Source organism: Myxocyprinus asiaticus, chromosome 23, assembly GCF_019703515.2.
Source record: "Myxocyprinus asiaticus isolate MX2 ecotype Aquarium Trade chromosome 23, UBuf_Myxa_2, whole genome shotgun sequence".
Lineage (NCBI taxonomy): Eukaryota > Metazoa > Chordata > Actinopteri > Cypriniformes > Catostomidae > Myxocyprinus > Myxocyprinus asiaticus.
Genome location: NC_059366.1, coordinates 18,939,373 through 18,958,023, shown reverse-complemented (window position 1 = coordinate 18,958,023; position 18,651 = coordinate 18,939,373). Strand labels below are relative to the sequence as shown.

The window sequence follows — 18,651 nt, the reverse complement described above, 5'->3', positions numbered from 1 at the left end:
ATGTCATGTCACAGCAAAGCCTCAGCCTGCTCCATGTCATGTCACAGCAACGCCTGAGCCTGCTCCATGCCATGTCACAGCCACGCCTGAGCCTGCTCCATGCCATGTCACAGCCACACCTGAGCCTGATCCATGCCATGTCACAGCCACGACTGAGCCTGCTCCATGCCATGTCACAGCCACGCCTGAGCCTGCTCCATGCCACGTCACAGCCACGCCTGAGCCTGCTCCATGCCACGTCACAGCCACGCCTGAGTCTGCTCCATGCCATGTCACAACCACGCCTCAGTGTGCTCCATGCCATCTGATCATTGTCTGGTTCATCTTCTTCCAACCTACAGGCAGATATTAAAATCAACCAAGCCAGTAGTAAGGACTCTAAAGAGATGGACCAATGAAGCAGAGCAGGAACTACAAGCCTGCTTTGATTGCACGGATTGGAGTGTTTTTGAGGCTGCAGCCACAGACCTGGACAAGCTCACAGATACTGTTACATCATATATCAGTTTCAACAATGACAAACCATGGTTTACAGCAGAGCTCAGGCAGCTTCGTCAGGCCAAAGAGGATGCTTACAGGGGTGCGGATAAAGTCTTGTACAATCAGGCCAGGAACACACTGAACAAGGAGATCAGAGTGGCTCTGAGAAGCTGAAAAACAAGTTTTCAGCTAACGACCTGCATCAGTGTGGAGTGGCATGAAACAACTCACAAATGACAGGACTCCTACCCCTAACCCTGTAGTGGACCAAAAACTGGTTGACGACCTGAATGTGTTCTATTGCAGATTTGAAAGGCCCAATCTCACACCCCACACCCACTCTGACCTTCACTTCACACAAACACCAACACCTCCTGCAACCCCCCTCCTCCTCCCTCCTGCTACTCAACCTGCACTTAAGATCTGTGAAGATGATGTGAGCCGGGTCTTTCGGAAGCAAAAGACGGGGAAAGCTTCAGGCCCAGATGGCGTCTCACCAGTGTGTCTTCGATCCTGTGCTAACCAGCTAGCCCCCATCTTCACACAAATCTTCAATAGATCACTGGAGCAGTGTGAAGTCCCATGCTGCTTCAAATGCTCAATCTTTATTCCTGTCCCAAAGAAACCAATAATCACAGGACTTAATGACTACAGACCTGTCGCCCTGATGTCTGTGGTCATGAAATCATTTGAGAGACTGGTGTTGGCCCACCTGAAGAACATCACTGGCCCCTTTCTAGATCCCCTTCAATTTGCTTATTGAGCAAACAGGTCTGTGGATGATGCAGTCAACATGGGATTGCATCATATCCTGCAACATCTGGACAGACCAGGGACATATGCAAAGATCCTTTGTGTGGACTTCAGTTCGGCTTTCAACACCATCATCCCAGCTATACTCCAGAATAAATTACACCAACTCTCTGTTCCCATGTGTATCTGTCAGTGGATTACCAGCTTTCTAACAGACAGGCAGCAGCTTGTGAGACAGGGGAAACTCACTTCCAGCACCTGTAAAATCAGCACTGGTGCCCCCCAGGGATGTGTGCTCTCCCCACTACTCTTCTCCCTCTACACCAATGACTGCATCGCCAAGGACCCCTCTGTCAAGCTCCTGAAGTTTGCAGATGACACCATTGTCATCTGCCTCATCCGAGATGATGATGAGTCTGCATACAGAAGGGAGGTTGAACAGCTGGCTGTCTGGTGCAGTCAAAACAACCTTGAGCTGAACACACTCAAAACGGTGGAGATGATTGTGGACTTTAGGAGGAACACCCCAACACTGACCCCCCTCACCATTCTAAACAGCACTGTGGCAACAGTGGAGTCATTCAGGTTCCTGGGCACTACCATCTCACAGGACCTGAAGTGGGAGACACACATTGACTCCACTGTGAAAAAGACCCAGCAGAGGTTGTACTTCCTTCGCCAGCTGAGGAAGTTCAACCTGCCACAGGCGCTGCTGATGCAGTTCTACTCAGCAGCCATTGAGTCTGTCCTCTGCACTTCAATAACTGTCTGGTTTGGTTCAGCTACGAAATCAGACATCAGAAGACTACAAAGGACAGTTCGGACTGCTGAGAGGATTATTGGTTGCCCCCTGCCCCCCCTTCAAGAACTATACACTTCCAGATTGAGGAAAAAGGCTGAAAAAATCACTCTGGACCCCACTCACCCTGCCCATTACCTTTTTGAACTGTTGCCTTCTGGCCGACGCTTCAGAGCTCTGAGCACCAGAACCGTCAGGCACAGGAACAGTTTTTTCCCTCAGGCTATCCATCTCATGAACAGTTAAATTGCCCAATTGAGCAATAACTATGTGCAATACACAGTTTAGTCTTTTTTATATTTATCCAACATATCCAACCTCTTCTGCCATTTCATTCCTCTGAAAAAAAATAATAATAATTTGCACTGTACATAACAGATTTGTATTTTGAACTGTACATAACAAATAACAGATCTGTATTAGATTTGCACTATGTATGTGTATGTTTGTATGTTTGTGTGTAGGTGTGTGTCTGTGTGTGTATGTACGTATGTGTATAATTATTTTGTATTTTTTATTATTATCTATGTCTTGCTGCTGTTTTTGTATTGTTGTACACTGGAAGCTCCTGTCACGATATCCTTGTATGTGTAAGCATACTTGGCAATAAAGCTGATTCTGATTCTGATGCCACATCACAGCCACTCCTCAGTGTGCTCCATGCCACGTCACAGCCACGCCTCAGTCTGCTCCATGCAAGGTCTCAGGCTCATCTCTGGCCAACGAACCAGCGTTGCAGGCCTCATTTGTTTCAGAGCCATCCCTTACTGGGCTATTTGAGCTGGAATTGGTTCCCGCCCTTGTGCCCACCCTTAGTTCTCCTGATCAGGCAAGGGGAACTTTCAACCCTCCAACCCCGCCTAGAACCTCCGATCCCTCGACATCACCTCGGCTCTACGTTCCCTCGGCTCCACTGCAGTCCTTCAGCCTGTCAGCTTTACCGGGGTCCCTCGTCCCTCCAGCTCCTCCTTGGTTTGTCGGTCACCTGGCTCCGCCTTGGCTCTCTGATCCTCTGGCTACGCCTCATCTCTCCAATCCTTCAAATCCACCGGGGACCTCCATCCCTATGGCTCCACCTTGGTCCTCAGTCCCACCGGCTCCGCCTCAGTCTTCCAATCCCCCAGCTCCGCCTTGCTCCTCCCGAGCCTCCAGCGCTGCCTTGGTCTTCCCTGCCTCCGGCTCCACCCTGGCCCTTGAGCCGTCAGCTACTCTCCGGGTACCAAGTTCCATGGTGTTGCCCTTCAAGTCTCTCATGGCTCCGCCTTCCATTGCTCCACCCCTCAAGGCTCTCAAGGCTCCACCCCTCGAGTCTCTCATGGCTCCACCTTCCACAGACGTTGCCCTGATCCCATGCTCCACGCCCTGTCTTGCCAAGCCATGCCTCAAGCCATGATCTTGTCATGTGTTTCCCCTGTTCATGTGTCTTGTTTTCATTGGTTTATTGTCTAGTTATCTTGTATCAGTTCTGTCTTTTCATTGGTTAACTTGTTTGTGTTATTACCCTCGTCCATGTATTTAAGCCTCATGTTTGCCATTGTCCATTGTCAGGTATTGTGTGTTAATGTATCGTTGTTGGTTCCATGATCAAGTCCATGAAAAGTCTATTCAAGTCATGTTTACATTTATGTTTTGTTTCATATTCTAACCAAGTCATGTCAAGTTTAGTTTAGTCAAGTTGATGTTTATGTTTTGTTCACATTTAAAGTTAGGGTTTCTGGATATCATGATTTATAATAAACTGCACTTGGGTTCTACACTTCATCGTCGTCTTCGTCCACATTGTCATTGCCAGCGCCAGCCTAACATTACACTGATCTAACCCTTAAAATGTGTTTTGTTGGTGTAGCCTAATGTATTCAGGTTCATTCAGTAATGCTAAATTAATTTTTGTCTTGAATAAAACCAATTTATTTAGATGTTATCACATAAAGCACACATCTTTTAAGTTAATTTTTTTTTAGTGTATTGAATATCTACTACCATATTTCACAGCAGTAGATAAATTGGTAACTCTCTTAAAATGCAAAATTTTGGGGGAACTTTTATTTACATTTTTTTTTTTTTTTAAGAGTACAATATACAAATGAAATGCTTCAGAGGGTTAAAATTTGTTAATTTGACTGAAAATTCATTTTGATACAAATTTAAGTGCAAATAAATGCCTGATAAAGTTACGATTTATATTGCCCTGCTCTGCACATTTGTATTTCATCACAGAGCCATAGTCCTTTCCCAGCTGTTTTATTTATCACACAGCATTAACCTTCATTTGTCAGCATGTTTTCACCAGTTAAAGATGGATTCCTCCATATGGCTGGGTGCTTCATTAAATGCTAATTATTATGAGGTATAATAATTGTGAGGCTGCTGTGTGCACTGGGTGATGTGCTGCTGCAGTGTCCCAAGAGAGCATAAAAGAGACTGAGCTCCAGATAAACAATCCCACTGTTCTCCTGAGACTGTGTGATTGCCCATCTGATGATAGGGCCTCATCTCTCCAGTTCTTCCTCTCCCCTGGGAACACATTTCTCTGTTGTTGCCTATCTGTGCTGGGTGTGGAGTAAGGTGACATTCTGAGACTGATGTTTCATTGTGCCACTGCTGCAGATTTGATATGGGTTTATACAGTATCCCTGTGTGTGTATGTGTGTGTGTGTGTGCACGCGCGTTTGCACATTTCTTTCAATGATGCCACCATTGCCACCATGCCACCATTTCTGCTGGATCAATACTGTAAGTAAAGTATCTTTGAGCTTTTAGTGTTATCAGAGGACCGTTGAGTTCAGCGAGGTCTTTGGTTGGTACAGAGTTGAGGTCCAGGGTTGGACAGCTCTGTTCCATTTTCTCACGCAATTCACAAGCACAATTAGCACTGTCCTATCTTCTGCCATTCTGGGTGGGAACCTGCTGCCAGAAATGTGTTCATATGTCAACAGTGCTGTTAGTTTTGAGTTGGTACAGTATAGACCATATCATGATGTTGCTGTTCAGTACTTCTTCTTCATAAGCCAGTCTTAAACATCTGTTATTATGATGGTTTCTGGGTTCCATTCTGAGAACAGAACTTACTGTAGTATCTCTTTGAGAAAACCTCCCTCTGAATGCACAGTGCATCACAAAAGCCAACTATGTTTCTTCCAGTTCCAGCTGTGAAAGCAAGCCCTCATATTTCAATCAGATTTTTTCATTAGTGATTATGTTAACAACTACACTATCATACACGCACAACAATAATGCACATATGGCTTCAAGCACTCAAGTACAATATTTTAGGTGAACAAAAATATGTTTCCTTAAAATTAAACTTAATTGTCTGCTTGCAAATCTGCTTACAAAAGAAAGAAAAAAGCCTCCTGGATTCAGCCAGCCTTTGTTCATGACTCTTCAAGAAGAAGGGCAGTTATACATCTGTTGCATCAAAATTCATATTTGCAAAACACAACCTCAGAAACAAATGACTGTTCTGATCAACATTTTCAAGAGTTGTCTGTACAACAGAATAATATTCTTAATGTTCATTTATGTATTGTTGATGTAAAATAATAATGTCCATAAAATACTTTGAAATTGAGAAAAGACCCCAATGTTAAGAGAGAGAAGCCAGGTGGGACATTTCCATTTTCCATTTGCATTTGGGCGGCTCATAGTCTTAAGGATACGGATAGTTCACCCCAAAATGGAATTTCTCTCATCATATTCACCCTCATTTTTGTTCCAAACCCATATGACTTCCTTACAGCCTCAGTCACCATTCACTTTCTTTGTATGGAAAAATGATGCAGTAAAATTGAATGGTGACTGAGAGACATACATTCTGCCCAACCTATCATTTTGTTTTCCACAGAAGACAGAAAGTTATATGGGTTTGAAACAACACGAGCGTGCATAAATTATGACAGTATTTAAATGTTTGGGTCCAAACTATTCTTTTAATACAACTAAGGGTTTGGTGCAGCTGTGTGGCTGGACTCTGTTCTCTAGAGCATGGTTAATTCCATCAAAAATGTCAGAGTATAAATATCTGTTTATGCCCATCATGTAGCACATGGCCACATGAAATTTCCTGCCTCCAGGCAAGATTTATTAGTATAATAAGGATGAGCATGTACAATAACTTGTGCAGAGCCACAGACCTTATATTAATCCTTATTTTTCCTATCCTTACTATAATATATGCATATTATAAACTGTGAAGAATAAACAATTGTATGTGTGTAAGAATGCATTTAAGGCTTTAGCTACCATATTTAGGTTGATGCAATAAAGCATCCAGAAACATGGATTCTATAGTGACCTCAAGAGGTGGGAATGCAGAAGTACCTGATTAGTCAATGTATATTCAGCAGCTCTCGGAGCAAGCCATTTTGCATACATAGATTTGTGAATTCACATTTTCTAAATGTGTATGCATTTATTTTTCAAGCATAATAAGTCATAAGTGTGAATACATAAACACTAGGAAGACCTCTTCCAAATTATGCTTCACATACTTGTGTGGAATAAACCTTGTCCTACCTGATAGAGCTGTCATATTTAATCATATCCCAAATACAATTTATTCTATGCATTTTAATGTGTTTGGAGTAAAGCAGGCCTCACATCTTTGACTTCAGTCTGAACAGATGGAGAGAGCTCCAGTAAATAACATTTCAAACATCAGCCTTGCTTTTGCTGATGGCACAGCCATATTCAAGGGACTATCATCTCCAAAAAACATTTGGAATCAAAAAGGCCTGTTGATTATCATACTGGAGTAGAGAACTAACAACAGTTATGCTAATAGTTATTGCAACTGTGAAAGCCATTTTTTCCATAGAAACTGTTTGGGGAAATGCTTTGTACTGCTTCATAAAAGTACTATTTGTACCTTGTGAATTGTGTGGTAAACAATATCTTTCGTTCTGAATTTATCAATAACCATAGATTTGTTGACTAAACTATTAAATATTTAGAATAGTCTCCATGCACTCAGACTAATCAAAGTTAGGGCTACTTTTGTTAAACTGTTCAACTAAAGAAAACGTTTTCTAAAATTCATCACCCATACTTCTTTAGGGTAACATGAGTGTTTCATTCGATTTATATTTCATTATAATGATGTGCGAGTGTGAGTGATGATGGCCAGACAACTCACATACAGAACAAGGCATACAGTATATTGTCGGGTGACGACACTGAAAAGCATCACAATCATTCTGCGCCTCGACTCATTTGCCACTTCAGCTTAATGAGGCCATTATTTGCATTAAATTATAATGTTATTATGTTAGGATTCCAGCACCAGTAGGACAGTGGTTTGTTTTGAAATGTATTAGTAACGCCAATTAGTTTACTGGGACAAATGCAGCACTGTGAGTGTGGGACCGGGGATGCTGATGGGTGGGTTGGCGTTTAGCAGCCAGATATGCCAAACACGTGACTGTATTCACAAGGTCCTGAGTGAACTTGGCGCATCTGTGGACCATTGCACATACTTAGCATTGCAAACGTTCACCTGTTGACACTTCTGACACACACTCCCCAGTCCCCACACAAGCACACACTGTAGGCCAATGATGTAACCACATATTCAGGACTGGGGGGGGGGGGTACCAAATGTAATAATTTAACAATCAACCATGAAAAAAAACATATCAGTAGACCACTATGAATATTGGGTGGGACATGTCCCCCTCAATGTTTATGGTTACGGCCCTGCTGTAGAGTAAATGGCATACAAGCACACTGGAGAAAAGCGTGATTTTTTTGCCGCCCTTGAGTTCAGAACATTTTTTATTTTCTTTCTATACATTTTTATACAATTCTGCTGTAATCTTTCAATTAAGTCATTTATCCATATATAGCTAAATTACTCATCAACTGATCCATCTAATGAGATCCACTGTGTTAAATTTAAGCTATAAATTCAGTTAGTGTTTTTATTATCAAGAGCAGAACTGCTTATGTTTACATTTATACGTTTGTTTTTGTTTTATTTTTTGTTGTTGTTGTTGTTTGTTTTTGTTTTTACAAATGAAAGGTGAATTGTTGTAGATTGTGGTCATTGTATTATTCTTATGGTGGTCATAACAACAATACATTATTTCTGTAAACAGATATGGCACAACTCAGTTTAATTAAACTGAATGCATAAATGAGACTGTAGAAGGTGCCCATGTGCTCTCTTGGCCTTAAAGGGAAGTTCACCCAAATTGAAAATTCTCTCATCATTTACTCACCCTCATGCCATCCCAAATGTGTGACTTTCTTTCTTCTGAAGAACAAAAAGATTTTTAGAAGAATATCTCAGCTCTGTAGGTCCATTCAATGCAAGTCAACAGGGTCCAAAACTTTGAAGCTCAAAAGACCCTAATCCATATGACTTCAGTGATTAAATCCATATCTTCAGAAGTGATTGATGTGGGTGAGAAAAAGATCAATATTTAAGTCCTTTTTTAACTATAAATCTACACTTTCAAACAGTCCTCTTAAGTGCTCTTCTCTCCTAAGATTTCTTGTTCTTTTGCTTTTAGCGATTCGTATTCTTCATGTATATCGCAACCTATTTGGCAGGGAGGATAATTTATAGAAAAAAGTTTACTTAAATGTTGATCTGTTTCTCACCCACACATATCATATCGCTCCTGTAGATACTATGCTGTAGATTTAACCACTGGAGTCGTATGGATTACATTTATGTTGCCTTTATTTGCTTTTTGGAGCTTCAAATTTTTGGACCCAGTTAACTTGCATTATATATGGACCTACAGAGCTGAGATATTCTTCTAAAAATCTTCATTTGTGTTCAGCAGAAAAAAGTCATACACACCTGTGATGACTTGAAAGTGAGTAAATGATGAGATCATTTTTGTTTTTGGGTGAACTATCCATTTAGCTTCAGTCTATGTATAGTAATACAGTTTGCCCATGGATGGAAAGTGAATGAATTTATTAACGATCTCGCCTGGTAGCCAATAGCAATTCAGTAGACAATTTGTGTCATAATTTTATAATAATAATCAATAATCAATGATAATAAACAATAATAATGATGATAAATTAAGAATAAATAATACAATATGAATATTATTATTACCAATAATAAAACAATTGCTTATTATACATTTATTATCATTATTATGTTGTTGTTGTTGTTATTGGTTGTTCACAGAAGCACAAGTATTTCATTTTCTGTTCATAACTGCAATGTTATAACTTTGCGATGTCTCTTTTAATTTAATTTTAGGCTATACATAATTTAAGCGCACACATTAGACACTCAAATCATTTGTTAAGCACATGTCTCTATTCTTCATCCACGGACAATACTTTAAAATGGCAATATTCTTGTCCACTAACACTAAACTTCCAGTGTGGCCGAAGTTGCAGTGCACCTGTTCTTCACCGCTGCTCGACCCGTGACTACAGTACCCACGTAACATTGCGCAATCTCCCTCGCGCAGCGCTCTGCGCCAGTCTGCTAGAGCAGTTCGCTCGGCCTTTTTTTCTGCTTTCTCACTGTTGCCTGGTGTCAACCTACGCCGAGAAAGAGACATCCCTCCCTCTTCCCTCCTCAGCGGCAGCTTCCAATTTGCCTTCGCGTTTCTTTTGGCTTCTTCCATTGGCTTTCGCGCTGCCAGTCAAGCGCTTCCTCTTCACAGGAGAGTTGAGTAGCAACAGCTCGGAAACATCTGGCTGCCGCAGCTCTCGTCTCTCCGCTCGCCTGCTCCGTCTTTCCTGCCACTGTAGGCTGTTATGGAAAGCTGTTGAAAGTCAATCGAGTTATTTTTCTCGCCGAGAGGATTAGACGGAGGAAGCAGGAAGACGGTGGACCTTGTTGTCTGTAAGTGCTTTTGATACGAGGTCCTCTTTAAGCTGATGAAAGGGGGGTTAGAGGCACGGGGTGGATTGTTGTGGGGAAAGTATTGATCTTTTTCAAGCGACTGTTTGTCTGCACGCGCAGAATGAGTTGCTCGAGAGCATGTCGCGTTACTGGCCGTGGCATCATCGGGGCCTGCTGCAGAAATGTCACACCGCTGGTTGAATGGTTACTTTTTATTTGTTAGCCACACAAGCTAGCTTTTCCTGAATGTACGGGGCCAGAATCCAGAGAAAGACCGTCGGCAGTGCTGTGTTTGTGTTTGTGTAGGAGTAGCCTGCTAATATCATTTCTACTTAGAAGAGGTGGACAACTGGAGTTTATTCTCTTTAACTATTTTTTTATTTATTTATTTATTATTATTATTTTAATAGTAGTATGATGATTTCAAGGTAATAAGTCAAGGGCTAGCTCGGCACTATTCAAATAAGTCTTTCAAGAGAAGTTCAAAACAAGTTTACTTTGACATGCCATTATAATATGAAGCGACGTGCAAGTGTGGGTTCCGTTTTTGATCTTTTCGTTTTGACCGATGGCGTCGTGAAATAAAATACAGTATGTAATATTATTTGTTAAGGGAGAAAATTCTAGTTTTTGGAATAGCTGAAACTCTTAATAGTTGTTAAAAGTCCCTGCGCGAGTGCACGAATTTACATGTTTGTTTGCGCTTCCTCAATACCTGACAGATAGTAAACTATTCATTCTTTTGACGATTCTCCTACTTGTTAGTTAAATATCTAAAATGTAAAAGTATATATGTATATCGATGAGTTTTAAAGAGTAGACTGTGTTCAAATGAATGAATGTGACATCATTAGTGTGTATTACACATAAATTGCGTATCTTTGTTTTGTTTTGAGTCTGAACGTAAACAGGAAACTGCAAGGGAAAAAAAGCTCATACGAAAAAGTTTCTGAAAATGAAAACGGATACAAGTAGTGGAATGCTTCTAACAATAAAAGTGGTTTGTAAGTCAAAGTTGGCCTAATACGGAATACAGTGCCTTTTGTTTGAAGCATACTTATAAGGCCTGTATGATTGCTCCCATTGTTCCTTATTTCTTTTTCCCCCTCTGTCAGTTGTCCAAAGGGTTAGTAAAATGAATGACGGTAATGGCGCGGCCAGTGAACCATAAAGAAGTCGAAAACAATATCAGCTGCGTGGATCTGTCAGTTGCAAATGTGCTGTGCTGGCCTTTGTTTATGGTTACTGGAAGAAGGAAAGGGGGGGGGGGGGGGGGGACTTGAGGGTATTTAAATTCTCTGTGCAGGAAACTAGGTTAGAAAAAAAGTGTCGGCTTTCAGACAGACCCGTTTCCAAGTTCTTCTTTGCTGAGAGATTACAAGTAAAGTGGGAATTGGCTAGTTTTCCACAGAATCACCTCACAACGTTTTTAAAGGGAGAGAAATAGAAACAAAGTTGTATAAAGGAGATGCTGGTGGCAAGAGTGTAGAGGAGTAGCATATGGCACTAAAAGGAGCACAGCTGGAGGTAGCATTTCCATCTGAACATGATGTCAGAGCAGCTGACAGGCTGCCATCCCCCAGTCTTTTCTTCTAACGCACAGACTGGGAGTTAGTGTGTGTGCAGATCTGTGTGCAGGAGGAGGCATCGCATTCCCCTCCAACATCTCCTCCACTTTGCATCTGTCCCTCACAGTTTGATTTTCTACCTCTCTCGCTCTCTACTTCTTCTCCACCTCCCTCTACCCTTTCATCGATTTTGCAAAAGGAGTTACGCCCGGCGCTACCACAACAGTGGACTTAATCAAGTTGATGCGTACTGCAGGTACTGTACCGGGGGGTCCGGGCAACAGGGATGCGTTTTGAATAGGGAGCTCTCTGGGCTTTCGTTAAGTCTTTCTGCACGTTTGCCATCAGCAGAGGGTGTGCTGTGTGAAATGGGAAGTGAAGGATTTTGTGCTGGTGTAGCGTAACCAGGCTGGGGACAAGTGACACTTTTTTGTTGCCATGAAGAGGTTTCCAGGCAAGCTTTTCATTATTCTGTTTGTTTACTGGTTTGTCTTTGCAGTCAATGGCAAATTGTTGCTTTGTTGTGACTGCACACTAGTTTTGGTAGTTAAGTAATTTGTTTGTGAAGTTTAGTTAACTATTTATTAAAAAAATAATTTCGAGTTTTTTTGTCTATGCTGATAATCTGTGTTCTGTTAAATAACGACTGGGGCAGATTTGCGCCACAAAAGAGATTTGCCATCCACAAAATCCGTAATCTTTTAAAGCGACCAAATATAAATAAATATGTTTAACCAAATTATTTTGCAACATTTAAAATTTATGTTTTTCAAAATCAGTTTATAAATTATTAGAGTGTACCTTCTTCTGGCTTTTTTTTTTTTTTCAAATCTTTCCTTTTTTTCTGTTTGTAAGGACTAATTTAGAACTTGCAGATTTGAGCTGCCTGAATTGGCTAGACAGCTGTAATCGCACTCCTCCTAGTCTTAATCTCTTTATCTGGGCAGCAGCTGCCATATGGTCTCAGTCAGCTGGATCAGATGTTCATAAGCCTCCTTCTACGTCCCTCTCTGTTCTCCCAGTCTCCTAATTTGATCGCTGCTACCTTGTGAGCTGTCCTGCAATCTTTATTTTTAGCCATCTTAAGGATTAGGATTGATGTGGACTACGGGGCACTTAAAGTGATTGTATTGTTAATCTGCGGTGGACTGCCTCTTTGGGGAGGATGTTCCATTTCTTCAAGATTTGGGGAGGGGGAAAAGGGGAAGGAGAGGGTTGCCGAGAGGTTTGTTATTACCTCTCCTCCTATAAGCCCCTCATTAATGAGGGTCTGAAGGCTGTTCTGGGGGGAGCAGGGAGTTTGGCTTGGTGTTCCAATCAGATTTAAATGTGGACCAATATGATTTCATTTTAGTCCGCTTGTTGAACATGATGCCTGTGCATTTTTTTAGACGAGAACAATCTCGGCGGGTAACAGGTGTGATTTATATATATATATATATATATATATATATATATATATATATATTTGCATCATTTTTTTCTTTTAGTCTATTTTAAAGTTTTAGTTAGTTTGTTGTAATATGATTTAAAAAAAATGTTGGTAACATTTTTAGGTTACAAGTTTGTCATTCATTAGTAAATTGGGCGATTACGCACATCACACTGATGTTCTACCTCAGTTGTCGTAACCTGAAAGATCATGGTGCTTAGTATACTTATGCTTTGTACCCATAATGGTGAGCTGTTTGTGTATCTGTAAGCCTGTTACCTATACTTGGCATCCTGGCCAAAGTGGGTTATTATAAATAACTGCTCCAGGAGCACAGAGAGGAAAAACCGGAAAGAAACTCTCGCACCGGCATCTGTGGAATCGGAACTTCAGCTTCTTACATCACACAATCTGATTAGACTCCAAATCATTCCAACGGCATACACACGGCTGATTCCCTTTTGTGCATTTAATTTTCGCTAATGATATTTTTTATTAAAATGTGTTAGTTGTCCAGCTTTCATGGTTTTAAAAAGGTTTAGTAAACTTAACAAATTAAAGTGGCCAGGGGAGGAAAAGATAATTAAATGTAATATATATTGTGATGTTAGACTCTTTGAATGTGCTTTTTTGTAATCCTTTCATGTTAGGACTGTGGTGAACATTTTTCCAGTGTTCCCACAGGGGTGGAGGGAGGGAGGGAGGGAGGGAGAGAGAATTGGAGTGTGAGAGTATGTCTGTGTGCATGGAGCGAAAGAGAGAGAGAGGGACGGAGCGGGTGGGAAAGGGAAAAGTTCCACACGGAGCTGCAGACAAAACAATTGTTGTTCTACCGAGCCTCACCAACATCTGCGGTCTTTTGCAGGTTATGAAGACAACATGGAGTTTCCAGACCACAGCAGACATTTACTACAGTGTCTGAGCGAGCAGAGGCATCAGGGATTCCTTTGTGACTCCACTGTGCTGGTTGGTGATGCCCAGTTCCGAGCCCATCGTGCAGTGCTGGCTTCATGCAGCATGTACTTCCATCTCTTTTACAAGGACCAGCTAGACAAAAGAGACATTGTTCATCTGAACAGCGACATTGTCACGGCCCCAGCCTTCGCTCTCCTGCTTGAGTTCATGTACGAAGGAAAGCTCCAGTTTAAATCTCTTCCAGTGGAGGATGTGCTGGCCGCTGCAAGCTACCTCCACATGTACGACATCGTCAAGGTGTGCAAGAAAAAGCTCAAGCAGAAAGCCACGACTGAGGCGGACAGCACCAAGCGAGAGGAGGATGCTTCCAGCTGCTCGGATAAGGTGGAGAGCTTCTCTGAGGGTGGAAGCACGGGTCGACCGGCCACTGCCGACCTGCTGCAGAGCGACGACGAGGACATGGAGAACAAGCGGGACAGCCCTCAGGAGCCGGGTAGCATGTGGATGCGTCTGCCCTCAGACCGGACAGCATCTCCCACCACTAGCCCCAGGGAGGCAGAGCCACATGGTCCTGACACTGGCAAATCCCCTACTGGCAGCCCCAGCAGCTCCACCGGCTCCCTGTCCCGCCGCTCCACGGCATCTCGGAGAATCTCCGCCGACGCAGATTGTGTGCTGGACCTCTCTGTGAAGTCTGGCCTGACCGGTGGTCCTGGGGAGACCATGGCTGGTAACCCTTACTTCTGCAGCTCAGTGAACCCAGATAGTCTGCAGAGCTCCCTGGTCCAGGTGAAGGTGGAGAAAGACACGGGCTCAGAGGATGATGAACTTGTGAGTGGAGACTATGAGATGGAGCACAGCGGTATGAAGGAGCCACCTAGCACCAACGGAACTCACATCAGTCTCATAGCACAACGCAGACTGGGTCTGGAAGCTCACCTCTCAGCCTTGCGCGAGGCCTCGCTAGCCAGCGAGCTCGAGCGGGAGGACAAAGAAGGCGACGATGACACGGACGGCCTAGGAGGCGACAGCGAGCGAGCGCAGGAGGTTGCGGGGGTTGAGAATTCCCTCTTGCCTTACGTCTCCAGCATGTTGGGGGCCCCACATACTCAGATCTTTATGTGCCCTTTATGCAACAAGGTCTTCCCCAGCCCCCACATCCTACAGATCCACCTTAGCACACATTTTCGTGAGCAGGAAGGCGTAAGGGTCAAGCCGGCCAGCGACGTCAACGTTCCCACCTGCTCCATCTGCGGCAAAACCTTCTCCTGCATGTACACGTTGAAGCGCCACGAGCGGACACACTCAGGCGAGAAGCCCTACACATGCACCACTTGCGGCAAGAGCTTCCAGTACTCGCACAACTTGAGCCGACACGCCGTTGTGCACACGCGTGAGAAGCCGCACGCCTGTAAGTGGTGCGAGCGGCGCTTCACGCAGTCAGGGGACCTGTACAGACACATCCGCAAGTTCCACTGTGAACTGGTCAACTCGCTCTCAGTGAAGAGCGAGACACTCAATTTGCCCACTGTCAGAGACTGGGCGCTGGAAGATAGTTCTCAAGAACTCTGGAAATGAAAGCTCATATAATGGCAGACTGTTTGAACTGCTTGTTAAATTAATAAGAGAAATTTTAGTGGCATTTTGGGGGGCAGAGAGGTAAGATCGGGGCAGAATGAGGGCAGAAGGGTCTGAATCAGTCATTTTTCTTGTATGTACTGTACATTGCAAATCTTGTCGAATTGCACTTTACTAGCACATGAAAATATTACTACTGATTTTCTTTTAAAATATTTTCTGGTTACTTTAGGGTCTTTAGGGTATTTTCTTTTCTTGTTAGATTTTTATAAAACATGGGTGCTGGTCTCAGTTACCATATTTGACAGAAAAAAGCATTGGGATTTTTAACTGTATTTAATTTACAGTACATTTCTATACACTCCTAAATTTTTAAGGAACTTCTGCCATGAAAAGCATATGAAGATTTCAGGTAATAGACAGAGGAGTTAAAAACTTAAGGACACACTAAACGGGTACTATGGTTATATATTTACCTGTACACATTAAGCTCATGTTTGAGTATGTGTGTGTATAAATAGTGCACTACTATAATTGCAAAATCATACCTGATGTGTGACTGTGGTTGGGCATGCATGTGTATTCATGCTTTTGCACACACAACATACACACACAGTGTGTGAGCAGGTCAGTCCTTTAATTCCCACACGGAAGTCTGCACCAGAAGCTCTAAGCTCGCATTACCTAAGCTCTTTTTCACTTGTTATAGGAAACTTGACTGATGGAAGACAAAAAGGCACTCGTGCAATGTACAGCCTCCTTTTTCATATCAGTTTAACTGCATTTTTCTATCATTTCTCAATATAATTTTTGTCAGTTTTGGATTTTTTATTTGCTGTCTATCCACATCACTTGTTTGCTACTGAGGTTGGTTTTTACATTGGCTGCATTTCTAGAGATTTCTGTAGTGTTTTAAGATTTTTTTCGTTTTTAAAACGGAATCTGTTGTTGCATGATGTCTGACCTGTATATTGAAAAAGATTTGACTTGCTGTATTGCTGTACACTGTTATTGACTGATTCATTACAGTCAGGGCACCTGTCTGTTTAAAAAAAATACCTTTAATATTACCGCTGTAGAAATTGCATGAATTTTATTTAACTTACTCTTTTTCGTTGTTGTTTCTCATCAGAGAGTGTACTTTTTAATTAATTAATTAATTACTTAATTTGATTCCTTGGTAGATTTGATTTTACTCCTGATCATTAGAGAATGAATTTGGGGTTCTGGTAAGATGTTATTATTCTGGGCTGTGAAGATTGTGGAAATGCACTGACTTTAGGCTGCAGTATCTAGACACACAAAGTGAATCAGTTTATGCTCGCTGTAGGATACAGGGGTGAACGAGGGGCCAGGTGTCAGCAGAGGCTGAATGGCTATGATTATTGTTTAGAAAGCTAGCGTGGCCCCTGCTATGTCATCTCATGCACTGCTGTTCCCAGTGCTAGGTCTTCAACTGCTGTATGTCTCAGAATTTACTGGCTGTTGTCATTTGAATCATGTCGGCTCTGTTTGTAATTTATTTATTTATCTGTTTAATTGGCACTTGCTTCAGATTCGAATGCCATGAAGACACATTTGCGTGGCTGATAGTGCAGCTCTTCTTTATGGGTGTCCTCCAGTGCACATCTATATAGAGAAAGCTGAAGGATCTTTAAACAGCATAAAGCTAGACACCGAGTGGTTTGTGTGCGTGTGTTTGTGTTCAATGCATAGGTGTTTATTTTTTCTTTCAGAGTAGAATGTGTTTGGCAAGGCCGGTGGCACCTTTGAAGCTTAATGAAATTAGAATAATGTGCAAAAGAGGCCTTTATGAAGTTTTTAAGCCGAATTACATGCATAATTGAATTACTGAATTAACATTGTTGCATTTGAATTTTTTTTTATATATTTTTTTTTTTCAAAATTTGTGATTGTTAAAGAGTTTAATGATTATCGTTAATGTAAAATTAGTGATTTTGAAAAATGTTTAAAAAAATTTTTTTCTTTGAAATCATTTAACTTGCAAAATTATAATAATGTTTCTTTTTTTAAGAATGTGAAATTTCTTCTTTTTTTTCACAAAAAAGCTGTCATTGTCAAATTTAGAAATAAAAAGACAAGAAAAAAGGATAAATATATGGACTAGCACTGTAGTTATAGATCAGTCACTCAAAAAGTGCTGGAAGGCTTGAACTACTTTAGTAAGAGAGGACTGCGTGCTCCACACTTGTTTTGTGGAGCATAGAAGTGTGATGCACACTGGCCTACACAGGCCAAAGGGAAGCAAAAAGTGCACTCTCCTCATGGCATTTTGCACGGTGGTACTTTTACCTTTTGCACTCTGACAGAAAAGAATATCTACTTTGGGGTTGATTTGTTTTCTATGCTTTTTCTTTATGTTGTATGTTGGCTTCTACTATTGTACTTGACCGCCTTAAACTACTGTTATCAGCTTACTTCTACTCAGAGGGTGAAAACTGGAAACGCTGGACAACTGGATGTTTTTCTTTGACTTTTGGTCAATGGAAATGAAGCTGTGAAATGGCCTATGAAGCATATCCATAAATTAGATGCCCCTTTAGTTTACTTGAAACCTGGGAACCCCAGTGTGAAGAACAACTCTGTCAAATTCAAACATAGTGGATAATGAGTTGGGAATGGGAGAGAATAGAATTGAAGAAAAAAATATCTGTTGAATTCAAGGACAATCGCTGTCTGAAAAGAAGATTTGTCTTCACATGTAATTGCTTCCCTCTTGAGATTTTTTGCTATGTTGACATTGTTCTTTTTATGGATTTAGACATTTAGCTTTGACAATCATAGTATGTTTCATTTTCTCAAGGGAAGTAAATTATGAGGCTGTTTAGTTTTGTACTTTTTGGTGTGCTGTTGGTGAAATTTTTAAATTGTGTGCAAACTGCAATAAATTATAAGAACCTTCATCTCTGAGCCGTGCCATTTTTCTGTCAAAACGTCTGTCAAAATTGCCAAAGATGTGTAGATTTACAGATTGTAGAGACTGTTTGTATTATCTTCCAGTTAAATAATCTTATTTACTGTAGATGTTTGCGTGGGTGGGAACATGTTTTCCAGTGCGTGAGGTCTGTGGATTGAGTATACTGTCCGGATGAGTGTGTGTGAGCATGTGTGTGTGTGTGTACGCAATCTTACATGGCTTGTGTATATGCTTCTTTAATGTTTGGCTGGTGCTCCAGCAAAGGCGTGGGTTGGACCTGGGAAATTGTGCAGCAGCTTGTCAAAGGCCAGCCCCTCCCCCTGCCTCCCTCCTTTCCTGCATACACACAACCTGCGTCCAAAGCTC

The 18,651-nt window shown here is 41.8% G+C and overlaps 1 protein-coding gene across 4 annotated transcripts; it reads left to right on the top strand.

Moving 5' to 3' along the window:
* The first annotated feature begins 9,485 nt into the window (after positions 1-9,485).
* zbtb18 (zinc finger and BTB domain containing 18) lies at positions 9,486-18,271 on the top strand. Of its 4 annotated transcripts, none has more exons than XM_051650991.1 (2): positions 9,486-9,854; positions 13,720-18,271. In XM_051650991.1, exon 2 carries the CDS (start codon positions 13,734-13,736, stop codon positions 15,345-15,347), a length of 1,614 nt encoding a protein of 537 aa, XP_051506951.1. In that variant the 5' UTR covers positions 9,486-9,854; positions 13,720-13,733; the 3' UTR covers positions 15,348-18,271. The 4 variants fall into 4 exon arrangements, with proteins under 4 accessions (XP_051506951.1, XP_051506950.1, XP_051506948.1 ...); XM_051650990.1 differs by lacking the exon at positions 9,486-9,854 and adding an exon at positions 11,297-11,678; XM_051650988.1 differs by lacking the exon at positions 9,486-9,854 and adding an exon at positions 11,687-11,876.
* The last annotated feature ends 380 nt before the right edge of the window (positions 18,272-18,651 follow it).